The 12027-nt window shown below is 38.8% G+C and overlaps 1 protein-coding gene across 2 annotated transcripts in view; it reads right to left on the reverse strand.

Annotated features, from left to right (window-relative positions):
* The window catches only part of LOC101861351 (speckle-type POZ protein), a 29181-nt gene that overhangs the window by 9611 nt on the left and 7543 nt on the right, over positions 1-12027 (reverse strand). For both annotated transcript variants that reach the window (XM_005095034.3, XM_005095035.3), the window contains exons 4-8: positions 10962-11113; positions 9689-9816; positions 8714-8891; positions 7030-7085; positions 3714-3836 (exon numbers count right to left, since the gene is read on the reverse strand). In XM_005095034.3, the coding sequence (XP_005095091.1) occupies positions 3714-3836; positions 7030-7085; positions 8714-8891; positions 9689-9816; positions 10962-11113 (637 nt within the window). The remainder of the gene's footprint in view (positions 1-3713; positions 3837-7029; positions 7086-8713; positions 8892-9688; positions 9817-10961; positions 11114-12027) is intronic.

Below are 12027 nucleotides of genomic sequence, written 5' to 3' on the forward strand. Positions count from 1 at the left end.
CTATTTTTACTTTGATTTATAGCAGACCAGGACATCGTCATCGTAAAGTGAGCAGTCAATATTGTTTTGAGGGGTTTTTGTGATGGGATTGATTTTGATTTCAAAAAGTATGGGTGGTAAGATGCTTCTCCTGGGGGGACACCCTCTCCTTGGATGTGTAAATTAGATAGGGTTGAACCTACTTTTACTTGAAACGATCAATCTTTCAAAAAGTTTCGTATAAATTCTGGAAGATTTCCGCGTAAGCCCAAGTCATGCAGGTCTTTCAAAATACCATGTTTCCATGTGGTGTCAAAGGCTTTTTCTAAGTTGAAAAAAAAAAGCCACAAGATGGGCTCTTTCCTAATGAAAGTTTTAAGTCGGACGACATGGTCAATAGTAGAGAAAACCGCATTGGAAATTGGATAAAGAGTTTGAGGTTTCAAGAAACCACATCAGACATTTGTAAATACATTTTTCCATAAGTTTGCAGCAACAGTTGGTAAGTGCTATGCCAGAGTTCATTGTAAATGTTAAGGAGTAATAGGAGTGTTTCGTCTGGGAGACGTTTGATGATTTCATTGTGTGTAAGATCAGGGCCTCGAGATGTGCATTATAGCTCTGAAATGATATATTAAATTTAGTTCATCAAGAGAAAAGCGGCAATTATAGTTTTCTTCATTTGAAGAGGACAAGTCAATGGTTGTCTTTTCAGAAGACATTTTCACTTTTTTAAATTCCGGGTTGTTATTTTGGGTAGAGGAATTTCCGGAAAGGGTTGATGCTACACAGTCAGCTACTGTTTTTCCTGTCTCTGCAAAGGAGTTATTTGGTTTTAAGATGTGTTTGACAGTGTCTCTTTAACTCTTTTGGCGTCTTTTAATTTCTTTATCATCTTCTAGACTGTGCATTAGTGTGTTGTTGTTTATTTTGGAGACATAATTGTGAAAAGATGTTTTTTGGGCTGTTTTAATTATTATGCGTGCTTGGGTTCGTGCAAATTCAAAAGTTGTGAGGTATTCGTTTGTTTTAGAGTTGATAAACTTCATGAGAGCAGATTTTTTATCCACAACAGCTTTTTGGCAGTCTTCAGTGAACCACCTTTTATTTTTTCGGAGTTTGGTGGATAATTTTGGTATGTCTTTGTATGATTTCTAGAAGGGTTTCATGAAATTGATCAAAAGTTTGTTTTTGAGATGGGTTGAGTCTCTGGAGGCATTCCTGGTGAAACTGATCCCAGTCCGCTCCGAAGACTGAAACGGTCTGGGATAGGAGTTCGGTGTGGAAAGTCTGGAATTAGGTTGATGGGGAAGTGGCCTGATCCATGTGGGTCGTCCAGGACCGACCACTGAAAGTCTGGAATTAGATCTGATCTGGATCACATAGGGTTAAATCTATGGACGAAAAGTTTATTTGAATTTTGAAATGTTGGGTTGGGAAATTGTCATTAAAAATACTAGTGTTGGTATGTGTTAAGAAATCTTCTATGATTTTACCTTTAGTGTCAGTTGGTTCATTTCCTCAAAGTGGGCTAGGGGCATCAAAATTACCTAACATGATGAAAGGCTGTGGGAGCTGTTCTCAGAGATTTATTAGTTCTCTTAAAGATAGAGAGACAGCGACTGCTTGAAGTGTTGTGTTTATGTGTACTTGTCTGTGTAGTGTCTGGTTATTTATTAAAATGGAGTAGGCGATTTGTTGTCAGTGTAAATTGTAAGTTTGATAATTTTTTTATGTGAATGTGGGTTTTGTTAATTTAGTTTCTTGTAGACAGATAATATTTGGGGTGTGAGAGGTCAAAAGATGGAAGAGTTCTGCCTGGTTTGCACGCAAACCGCGAATGTTCTACTGAAGAACTGCCGGGTTTTTTTAATTTTGAGGTCTCAGGTTCAATACATTTCTTTTTGGTTGTAGGTGACCGTTGTTTCTGTTTTGATATGCGGAGGACCGCAGCTTTTTTTGGAAGGAAGTGTGGAAGGGGAGGAGGACTGGAGTCCAGCACGCGATGAGGGTGTAGGAAGTGATGATGGGTGTGAAGATGATGACGGGGTGAGGATGAAAAGGATGGCTGAGAGAGTGGAGACGAAGGAGTAAGGGGGGGGACAGTGGATTGGAGTGGGAGAGGTAGGGGGGGAGGAAGAGGACTCCATGTCCTCCTCCGTTTCAAGACTAGAGTATCATCCAGGTATTCTGCTTCTGTCTGTTCGTCTGAAGGACCTTTCGAGTTGGGTTCACTGACCCTGGGTCTGTCTTCAGGACTTCAGAAAAGGTTTTTGTATTCCTCGGGGTCGATCCTGTTGGATATAACGTTGCTCTTGCTTGAGTGAACGTTCCACCATACTGTGCCCTATGTGTCAGGACGGCCTTCTGACACCACTTTGGACACTCAGTCGAAGACGTAGAGTGACCCCCCCTGAAGACAATTTGGACACCAGGGATCTGAGGAGCAGGTCTCCCCAGAAAGTTCTTCCTTGCCGCACAATGACACGCTGCACAAAGACGAAAGCGCAGCTGTGTGTGTCGGAAGTGCTGACAGTTTGAAACAGAACATCGGTTCACACATGGGGATGCCACCAAACGAGGTGCAGACCAACAGTTTACCCGACTCTGTGCTGGAGCTGACTTGTACCACGAGGTCCGTGGATCCTAGTGTTTTTATGTTCTTGGGTTTCATGATTTGGAATGTATTTAGTTAGTGCTTTGTGAATTTTGAAAATGTTTAGTGATGTCTGGTCCTGTTTCTCATCTTTTGGGGAGATCACCGGAAATGGAGTCAGCATCTCCTGTCTGGGATTTGTTGGGGTTTGGGGAGGGAGAAAAATTTGATTTTTGGTCCATAGGTTTTACGTGTTTATTCATCTCCAGAGCTCCCCACCCACCACGAGTCCAACAAGGGGACACTGCTTGGAAGTCCATAGCTGATGTCAGGGCTACCCTAGAGGTATACTCCCAATCGGACGGCAAGAAATCTCGCCTTCCAACCAAGATTGGCCAAACACCAGTTCGAACTGCCCATAACCGATTGAGTGCAGTAGGCCACTACACCCGCCCGTCTAGACCAAATCCAGGGCCAAAGTGGCGTGTTGGTGAGGGGGGCCACACGTCAGCCACCAGGATCCCCTTCTCCGGTCGTACGAGTCGCACCCCGCGGTCAACAGGGTGTCTCACGGATTTGGGGTTGATTTTTTGCTAGATCGGACCTTTGGTCAACAGATCGGAAAGAAAGATAGGTGGACAGAAGACATAGCAAGATTGGATAAAAGATGGCACCCCCACGTCAGAGAGCTAGTGACATACGAGTGGCATCCCATCAGCGGTTTTGGGGAGGGGGGGGGGGTGTTACACCCCCTGTTGATGGGAAAGCCAACTTATTTTTATTCTATTCCCCAATCAGCTCGGGGAAGGATGAAAGAAAAAGGAAGAAAGACGACAGAAGACAGACGATACACCAAAGCAAATGTTGCCCATGCGCACCTGAGCGTAGATGTTCATGGGTAATATTTCACCATTGAAGGGGTCACACCTCCTGCTGGCGGAGCATTGGGTTTATTCATTAGCCCTTAACCCACAGGGCGGCCATCATGGAGTGTCATTTTACAGGCGTTAAATAGCGACATGTCAGGAAATCAACTTCTACAGGATCAGATTTTGTTAAGCGAGTAATCACACCCCTAAACAGTCTTCAAAACTCTTGCTACAATTTAATGTCTTTAACAGCTATATGAGGTCCATACCTTGTCAGCGGCAGCCAACAAATCATCAGCCATTTTGTCTAAGTTGGGTGCCTTCCCTGTGTAGGTAAATCTCAACATTTCTCTCATCACTTCATGGTCCACATCTTGTATGTCAACGCGATTCTGCAAACAAAGAACACACCATTGACGAGAACAAAGAAAGACAGGACATTTTTAAACTTCATTTTTCTTTAGCTTTCTATTTAAATGAATATATTAAAATATTTCACTAGAACAGAAAAGATTGCCCTTGTTTAATAGTCCGATTATTGACAGATAATGAAAATAATGTGAAAAGTAACAAGAAGTAAGCAATAAAATACTTCATTAGTAAAATCAAAAATACAATTTTTAAGAGGTTTTTTTCTTTGCCACATTCCATATTAGCAATGCCAATGAAAATTTTATTTTCCGCTTTAGCCCTTTTTTATTTGGTCCGGTCCCTAAAAATCAATTTTCAATTCAAAGAATTATGCTGTTTGAAATTTTAAGAATCGGTTAATAAATAAAAAAGTTATTGGGTTGTAAAAGTTGGCAAAATATGGACGACCCACATATAGGAAAATACTCCTAAACGGTGGACCACGCAGTAGCAGATTCTGTAAGATAACCGACAATATCTCTGTAATTAATTGGAGTGTTAGAGAGAAACTTGGCTACCCGATGTGTTTTTGGGTGGAGAAATCATTTCTGCCATCAGATTTACTTACCATTTCGTAGTTATTCTGTTATAATTAAAATTTTGGTGTACATATTACGATTTCGTGAAAAAGGGGTGTCGGGGTGAGTCCATTTTATTTATAGCATCGTATCACAACATGGGACCTTTAAGAATATGTTGGCAAAGCTTTCTTCAATGACTGTAGACAATGCCAACTTTCACTCATTCGCTACGCCAAGCGGAGGGGGGACAGCGCGGCTAAAGTGCCGTCAGTACGCTAAGCCACCCCCGGCGGCTCAAGAACCGATCTTCAATTTTAGCTTAGATTCTATTCCAATCCACATATCCATGTTAAAATAAAGGTCATAATATAATGATGCTCAAATTATAGCCCAGACCCCAGTCTTACTACTTTTACACAACAAAATATATCATTATTTTGCACACTAAAGAAATGTAGGACTCTTCTTTAGAATATTAATACAATTGGGCTCAAATTGCCATTGCTCTGTTATTGAGAAATCAATATTTTTCAGTGCTAGATCTAGATCTAAATTGTCAAATTATTCTTTTCTCCCAAAAATCACTATTTTTTATGAAATTACACAAAAAGTACCACTCAAGACGTGTAGGTTTATTCCAAATGCAATTCTGAATAATTCCATATAAGAGTGTTTTTTTCTGTTTGTGAATGCATCTTGTCCATTTTTCAAGATTATAAGGTTTTTTTTTCAATATCAGATGTCATGATCCAAATGTGCAAATTTTATGGAATGTATATAAATAACTGTAAATTTTTCAATATTTTCCAGTCCTACATTCATTTATGGTTATTTTGATGTATCATTTGACAAGGTGCAAACATATTTTTTGAGTTTCACCAAAGATGATTAATTTTTAATTTCTAAATTGTATCCGCATCCAAGCAAAATTGTGTTGCATAATCGCCTCTTACAGGAACCAAAGTTGAAAAATGCACAAATAAACATAACAGATGTATTCCACAAATCATACTGAAAATTTTGGTGCGTAATATGTTAATATTTATTTGAATTTGTGGCCTCAAAGACATTTGAACTGCGCACTAGTCATCATCTCATTTCGCCTTCCCGAAAAAAAATCGTCCACAAGCCGAAAATAATATGTAGAGAATGAGTTAATAGATAAGTTAATTCAATCTAGCAAGCCGTAGAATTAAAAATTATTTTTCTCCGTTGAGACGTAAACACCCCTCGGAATACCCCCATTGCAATGTTACAGTGGAACAGAGAGAAAAACAACCGGATGTGCGCGCCTGCAATTGCCCTATTTCAAGTGACCAATGAACAGGCTCGGAATAGTCGAGCGGGGATTTGTAGGTCATATACATTTGCCGCGAGAGTGAGGGGAAAATGGCCGGTCTCCACGAGAAGCCGCTTTGGATAGGGGGTAGTCGTGCATTTATGATCGGGTCTGCACAACTACTTGACACAGAACGTTCAAATTTGAGCACACTAGACGATAGATAGAACTATTACCATCTCGGCGTTAAAATTCAAGCTCCTTATAGTTTTCAGTTCATCCGATACGAAAGTGTTCCTGACACCAAAATTATAGGTTAATTTATGTGTACGAACTTCAACGTCCACATATCAATAGTTTGCCCTATTTTCTGATTGGTAGCAGTTTCATTCACATTGGTCCAGATATAGAGCATACCGAGGTTGAGAAAGTTAGTCACCTACGCTACGACCCAGTCCAAAAATTTACCCACAAACGGGGACCAAATTTTCACCGCACAGGAAAGCCCGATTGGCATTGCTATTCCATATTCATAAGGGGGTGTGATAAGATGAAAAAGTATGGTCTTATTCTTATTGTCTGTTCACTGAGAGAGTACATTTGTGGACAGAACCAAATAAAACATAACAGAGAAGAAAAAAATTGTGCTCATAAATTTAAAAAATCAATCCTGTTAAATAATCCACAGCACTTGATTTAAACATTGAAAAAGAGAAGAGGCAAGTTTTACGTTTTTTAATTTTAGAAAGAATTTTACTGCATTTGAAACACTAAAAGTGTTTACAAGTGCTGAAGATTAGAGATGCTACAAGAGAGTAAGAAACATCAAAAAGGAGGAGAGATCAGATAGATGTCATGATAAGAAAGAAAGAGCAAACCCCACCGCAGAACCCACCAACCACCAACAGACAAGTTTCAGATCAGATTACAAACGCCTCTGTGATTTATGAAGACTATTTCACTTCTCTTTCCTAAAAAGTGAAGAATCAAACTAACTTTCAAAATACACTTCCTCACCATCAAAACCAGCAAAAAAATTCTATAATTCTCACACATAAGTTACAAAACTATTCCGAAAGGATGAAAAGAGTAGGGCAACTTATGTCTTTACATTCTGCAAGAATAAGAAGAGTACTAAGGTCCCTTGACAATCAGATCAGACAAAGTATGACATAAGCATCACATAAGTAAAAGATTCCATTGAGTATAAATGAAACCATCACTTTAAGAACAGTCTAGTTACTACAACCAAGTACATTGACAGAAATTAGGCAACAAACTGCACAACATGCACAGTGTAGTACATAAAATCTGTTCGCTATGTGCATGCTAGAATGAATTACATTCACTAACCAGACCCTGAGAAAAGCTTACCTGTTTGCTTTCTGTCATCTGATGTTCAAACATTGCATTGAACACAGGGGATCGTGCTGTCAAGGAAAGGAAAAAGAGAAATTATTATCAACATATTTTAAGTCATATCACCCTGTTTAAACAGATATAACAGTACAAATGAAAGTGTCTTGAAAGAACTTGATACTTGATTTTTTAGACAAGCAACCAGAGACTCAAGTACCTTGGTCATGCGAACACAAGCATACAAACAGACCTGTTGACAATTGAGCTTTAAAGCAAAGTAGAGGAGATGGGGAAGATATCCTATATCGTACATAGAAAATGTGAAATCTGACAGTGGTCTATAATTTCATGAAATAATACATCAAATTAGAGACCCAGGGAAGATGGAGGCCTGTTGAGGCAAGGAGAGGGGCACAAACAGACAAACATGGCACTGGCGACAGGTGTCCAGTGACAAACGTTAAAGAGATGTTTGTCAACCCCAGCGATGATCAACTAGCAGATATACGGGGGGGGGGGGGGGGGGGGGACATGCTGACTGCCTTCTCATTCATTGATAAAATCCAATTCCAGCTATACAATCATTTCATTGTAAGGTATGCGGAGCTACCTATAGGAATACAGCCCAATGGAGGCTGGTATACAATTCTCGCTGCCATTTACATTGCTGCCAACTTTTCAAAACCAAAAAATTGACTCAACGCGAGTAGTAGATCAAGGTGGGCAAAGCCAAGTATCCCCCACCCCCCAACCCTTCGCACACACTTTTTTTACATTCCATTTGATTAAAGCTATTCAAAGCAGACCTACGACAATAATGATCTTTAACTGTGGTAACAGACACAGCACCAATTGACTGATGGACTTTGGTTTCTTACATCATATTCACAAATCCATCTTGAAAGGTCCTAATTTGTCATCAGCATCTGCAAATCCCTAACGAGCAGTACTAAAACACAGAAATTACATATTTTCTGGCTTCCTTACTCACAAACCTAAAAAATGTACTAAATATGTCTTTTATGAAAGGGTTGGCACCTAATGCATTTAATTGTCAATTCTTTGAGACTGGTTACAACTGCCACAACATGCTGTCTTTCCTCTCAAAAAACCACATGGATCATAGTTATTTAGCAGTCCATTCATTTACACAAACTATGTTTATCGGTACCTCTTAGCCGTGTTTTCTTTACACCAGCTATATAGAATTGGCCAGCTGTTAAAATGTACTAAGCTGTTCAGACATACTAAGCCCTAAATATTGGATTTTTTTTTTATATTGCAGTTTCCTATTCAGTGGTAATGGTTGCATGTGCTCAAAAAATATTTTGACAAAATTCAAATTCCAAATGTTGAAAAAAAGCAAGGAAAATGAGTAATGCAGGTAAATTGTTAAAAGATTGAAAGGTTTTTTTTTCTCTCTCCTGTAAAATTTAGGGTTTTTTGGCCTAGTACATTTTTTTTTTTAGTTCTAGTTTTAGTTTTAGTAGAGGTTTTACGGCACTCGAAACTGCATATGGTCATAAACGCCAGAAGATTAGAGGTGTTACAAGAGAGTAACAAACATAAAAAAGAATGTGAGATAAGGACGATAATAGATGTTTGATAGGAAAGAAGAAGCAAACCACACCAGAGCACCCGCCAACCACCCACTAGCATACTTTCAACAACTTGCCGATGATAAGCTGCATTAACTCACCAGCCAGGATTGCTTTGTGGGCCAAAAACTCCCTACCCCCTACACACAGCGTGACATCACTGAAGGATGAGCGGTCAAACAACTGACCCAGGTCTTCACTAAGTCGGCATTCTGGAACCTTCACTGGGGTGCAGTTGGACTGACCAGAATTGTTCACTGTGTCACCCACCACACTCACCTAAAGGGAAGACAGAGGATGAGAGACTAGTTTAATTTTAGAAGGAATTGTATATCACAATTAGATCAAACAAGTGCTGAAGACAAAAGGCGTAACTAGAGGAAGGCACAAGAGAAAGGAGGAGAGATAAGGACAATGGATGTTTGAAGAGAGGGAGGAGCATATCACACCGTTGGGAGACTGGTAAAAGTTTCATCTCAACAAGAATTGGAGATATCAGCCAAACACACTGCTTAATTTTTAGAAGCCCCCACCCCTTTTCCAAAAATATTAAAAAACATTTAAAGACCGCTAGTCAGCACACTGATGAAGTCTACATCCCAAAAGACCTTCATCAATGTTTGGCATGGCATCAAAACTAGCCAAAAAGCCCAACACATAAAAAAGGCAAAGGTTTTGAAACGGACAGCAAGAAATTTAAAAGCACTTCAGCTGAACCCCCATTTCAATAACCATCTTAGTACATTCAAAGCATTAATGAGGTAAACCAAAAAAATCAAGGCTTGCTTCCGGTAATAATTTTCCAGATTTATTACCAGAAGTAGGAAAATAAGATCACCATCATATCCGACAATCAATCAAATGGAAGAAAGAAAGATCATTGATAATATCTGTTGACATTGACAAGTATGTGGACAAAAATCTTAATTGCTACCTTTCAAAAAAAATGACTACAACAGATTGAAGATAAACAAACATGGGCACCAGTTCCCTATAAAAGCAATTTTTTTAAATGAAAAAAACACTAAACATCAATTCACCATCGGTACAAAATGTTCAACTTCAAAGACTATTACCTCACAGAATATGGTGAGCTTGTCATCAGGTAATAAACCATTTGCTTCATCCATTAGAAAGTCTCGTCTTATGAATTTTTTGAAACCCCAGTCTTTTCCCTGAACAAATCTGTATGCACGCTGGCTCTCTGTGGAAGACAAACAAGCTTTAGCAAAAGCAATAAAACTACCATTACTGGACAAAATGACTTCCAAACTGATGCTGAAAGTTCTAAGTGGTTGCCATCACAGTGACATAGGTTGACCGTTTCCCCAGTGTTACGATGTATTTAGTACACAAGTAGCATATTCCAACTGTAACTTCTATCCCAACCGTCACCCGAGAATTCTGGCTGGCAACAAAAGTGAAAATAAATCTTGATGTTCCAGAATTAAACTGAGCATTTTGAATACATATTTTCAGGTATTCTGATATTTAACCCTTCTTATAACTTTGGTTTTGTCATACGCAGCCTTAATGCGACAAAACTACCCTATTAACTTGAAAATACATAATCAAACCAGTAAGAAAAGACAACATTGCCAAACACCCTTCCCCTTGACCTGAAGTCAAGTCACAATTTCTGACGAAGTCGCTTGTTTATTCGACACTCTAAATGAGGAAAGGCATCATACACTACAAGCATCCTTGACAAGAAGTCAACTAACTGACCATATTTTCCCAGATCCGTCATGGACCAATTTATACACTTCCCAAAAAACCTTGTTAATTCCCAGGTCTCAACTACTTTATATTAAAAATCTCCAGCCATTTTCGTGGCCTGGCAGTCACCCTGCTAGTACTTCCAGCACAGCAAAATGGCAAATCCTATTTACATTGTTGAGCATTGAGGCAAAGCAGTCAGGGATAAAGCAATGTCTTCTAGGGAGAATATCAGAGAACAGAACAATCATAACACTGATAAGAAGTAGAATGAACAGACCAAATCAGAGCATTGGATCAGAACAATAATCAGTCAACATAAATGTAATTGTCTGTATGTTAGCGATAAATTACACTTGGCCAAATTTTCCTCAGAATCAATTTTTATCATAATCTATTTTCACAGTGGCAAAAGCAAGTGTGTGGAGAAAAAGGTAGTGCAACAAAAAGAATGTACAGAATATTAGCTATTCTACCCAATTTCTGGGAAATAGGAAAAAGACAAGGGCCATTCTACCAGCACTTCTATGATACCAAGGCATGTTGTAATCAAGTTCAACTATACCAAAGAACCTAACACGTCCTCTCTCCGAAATAAAACTATCAACAAATAACCAAGTAAATTCTTACCCATTGCTTTTGTTTCCTCTCGTTTTGCATTGAGTATGGAAAATTTGAACTTGGCTCGGACCTCACTTTTGTTGCAGGACACCAGCAAGAGGTAGAGGGACAGGTAATCTTTGCTTTCTTCGTCCAGACCCTTTGGGTTTACACGCAGACACCTGTGACAGATACAGAAAATAAACCATATTTTATTATGAACAGAATTACATCAAATGGAACTGCTTTTGGTGAGGACTTGTGATAAGGTTTTAAAATTCCAGCTAGCTGAATCTAAGATCCCAAGAAATTAAAGACAGTTGGCAAGCCTGAATTCCTCTTCTTGTCTATTTATTATTCTGACTCCTAGGTTCATGACCTGATTCTTTTTACTTCAAGTAGCAACATCAATGGAGAAGAGTCACAGGAATCAATGTAGCAGAAAAGGGGGAAGATATGAAATAACATCAAGAGGCTAGCCCATGATAGGGAAAAGTGGAAAGCGTTTGTTCATGGCCCACATCCTAACCCAGGTTGAGAAAGACAATGATGAGCAACAAAATAGCTTTTTTAAAGATAGGTACTGTCGTACTACTAACCTATAAACAGAACAGATGTAAAGATCAATAATATCTGAGCATTTGCCAAAAGGTGGGATACCTGGGTGTGACAAGTGAGGTCCAAAATCAACTTTATGTAATAATTCTTTAATCACCCATGTTATATAGCCTAATGATTGCTCTTTCGGGCCCAGGAACTGCCAAAGCTGTATATGCAATGGTCTTGGTGTAATTCTGACTTGAATGACGGAAATAGCAAAAAGTTCGTTCATAACAATGATGACACAAATTTATGAATACTCAAAGTTCCTTTCTTCAGCTAGGCTGATGTTATATTTTGAGACATAACAAATAACTTCCAAAAATACATAGAATTGACAATTTATAAAAATCTTTATTAATTTTTGATAAAATTACTTTTTTGTGTTATAATAGTTATGAACGAACAATAAGTGACCAAAATACTATCAATTATATAAAGTTTCATCGACTAGAATTGTCTAAAATAACACTCTGGTCTAATTATAGTCAAGTGA

The sequence above is a fragment of the Aplysia californica genome, unplaced genomic scaffold, assembly GCF_000002075.1.
Source record: "Aplysia californica isolate F4 #8 unplaced genomic scaffold, AplCal3.0 scaffold00094, whole genome shotgun sequence".
Lineage (NCBI taxonomy): Eukaryota > Metazoa > Mollusca > Gastropoda > Aplysiida > Aplysiidae > Aplysia > Aplysia californica.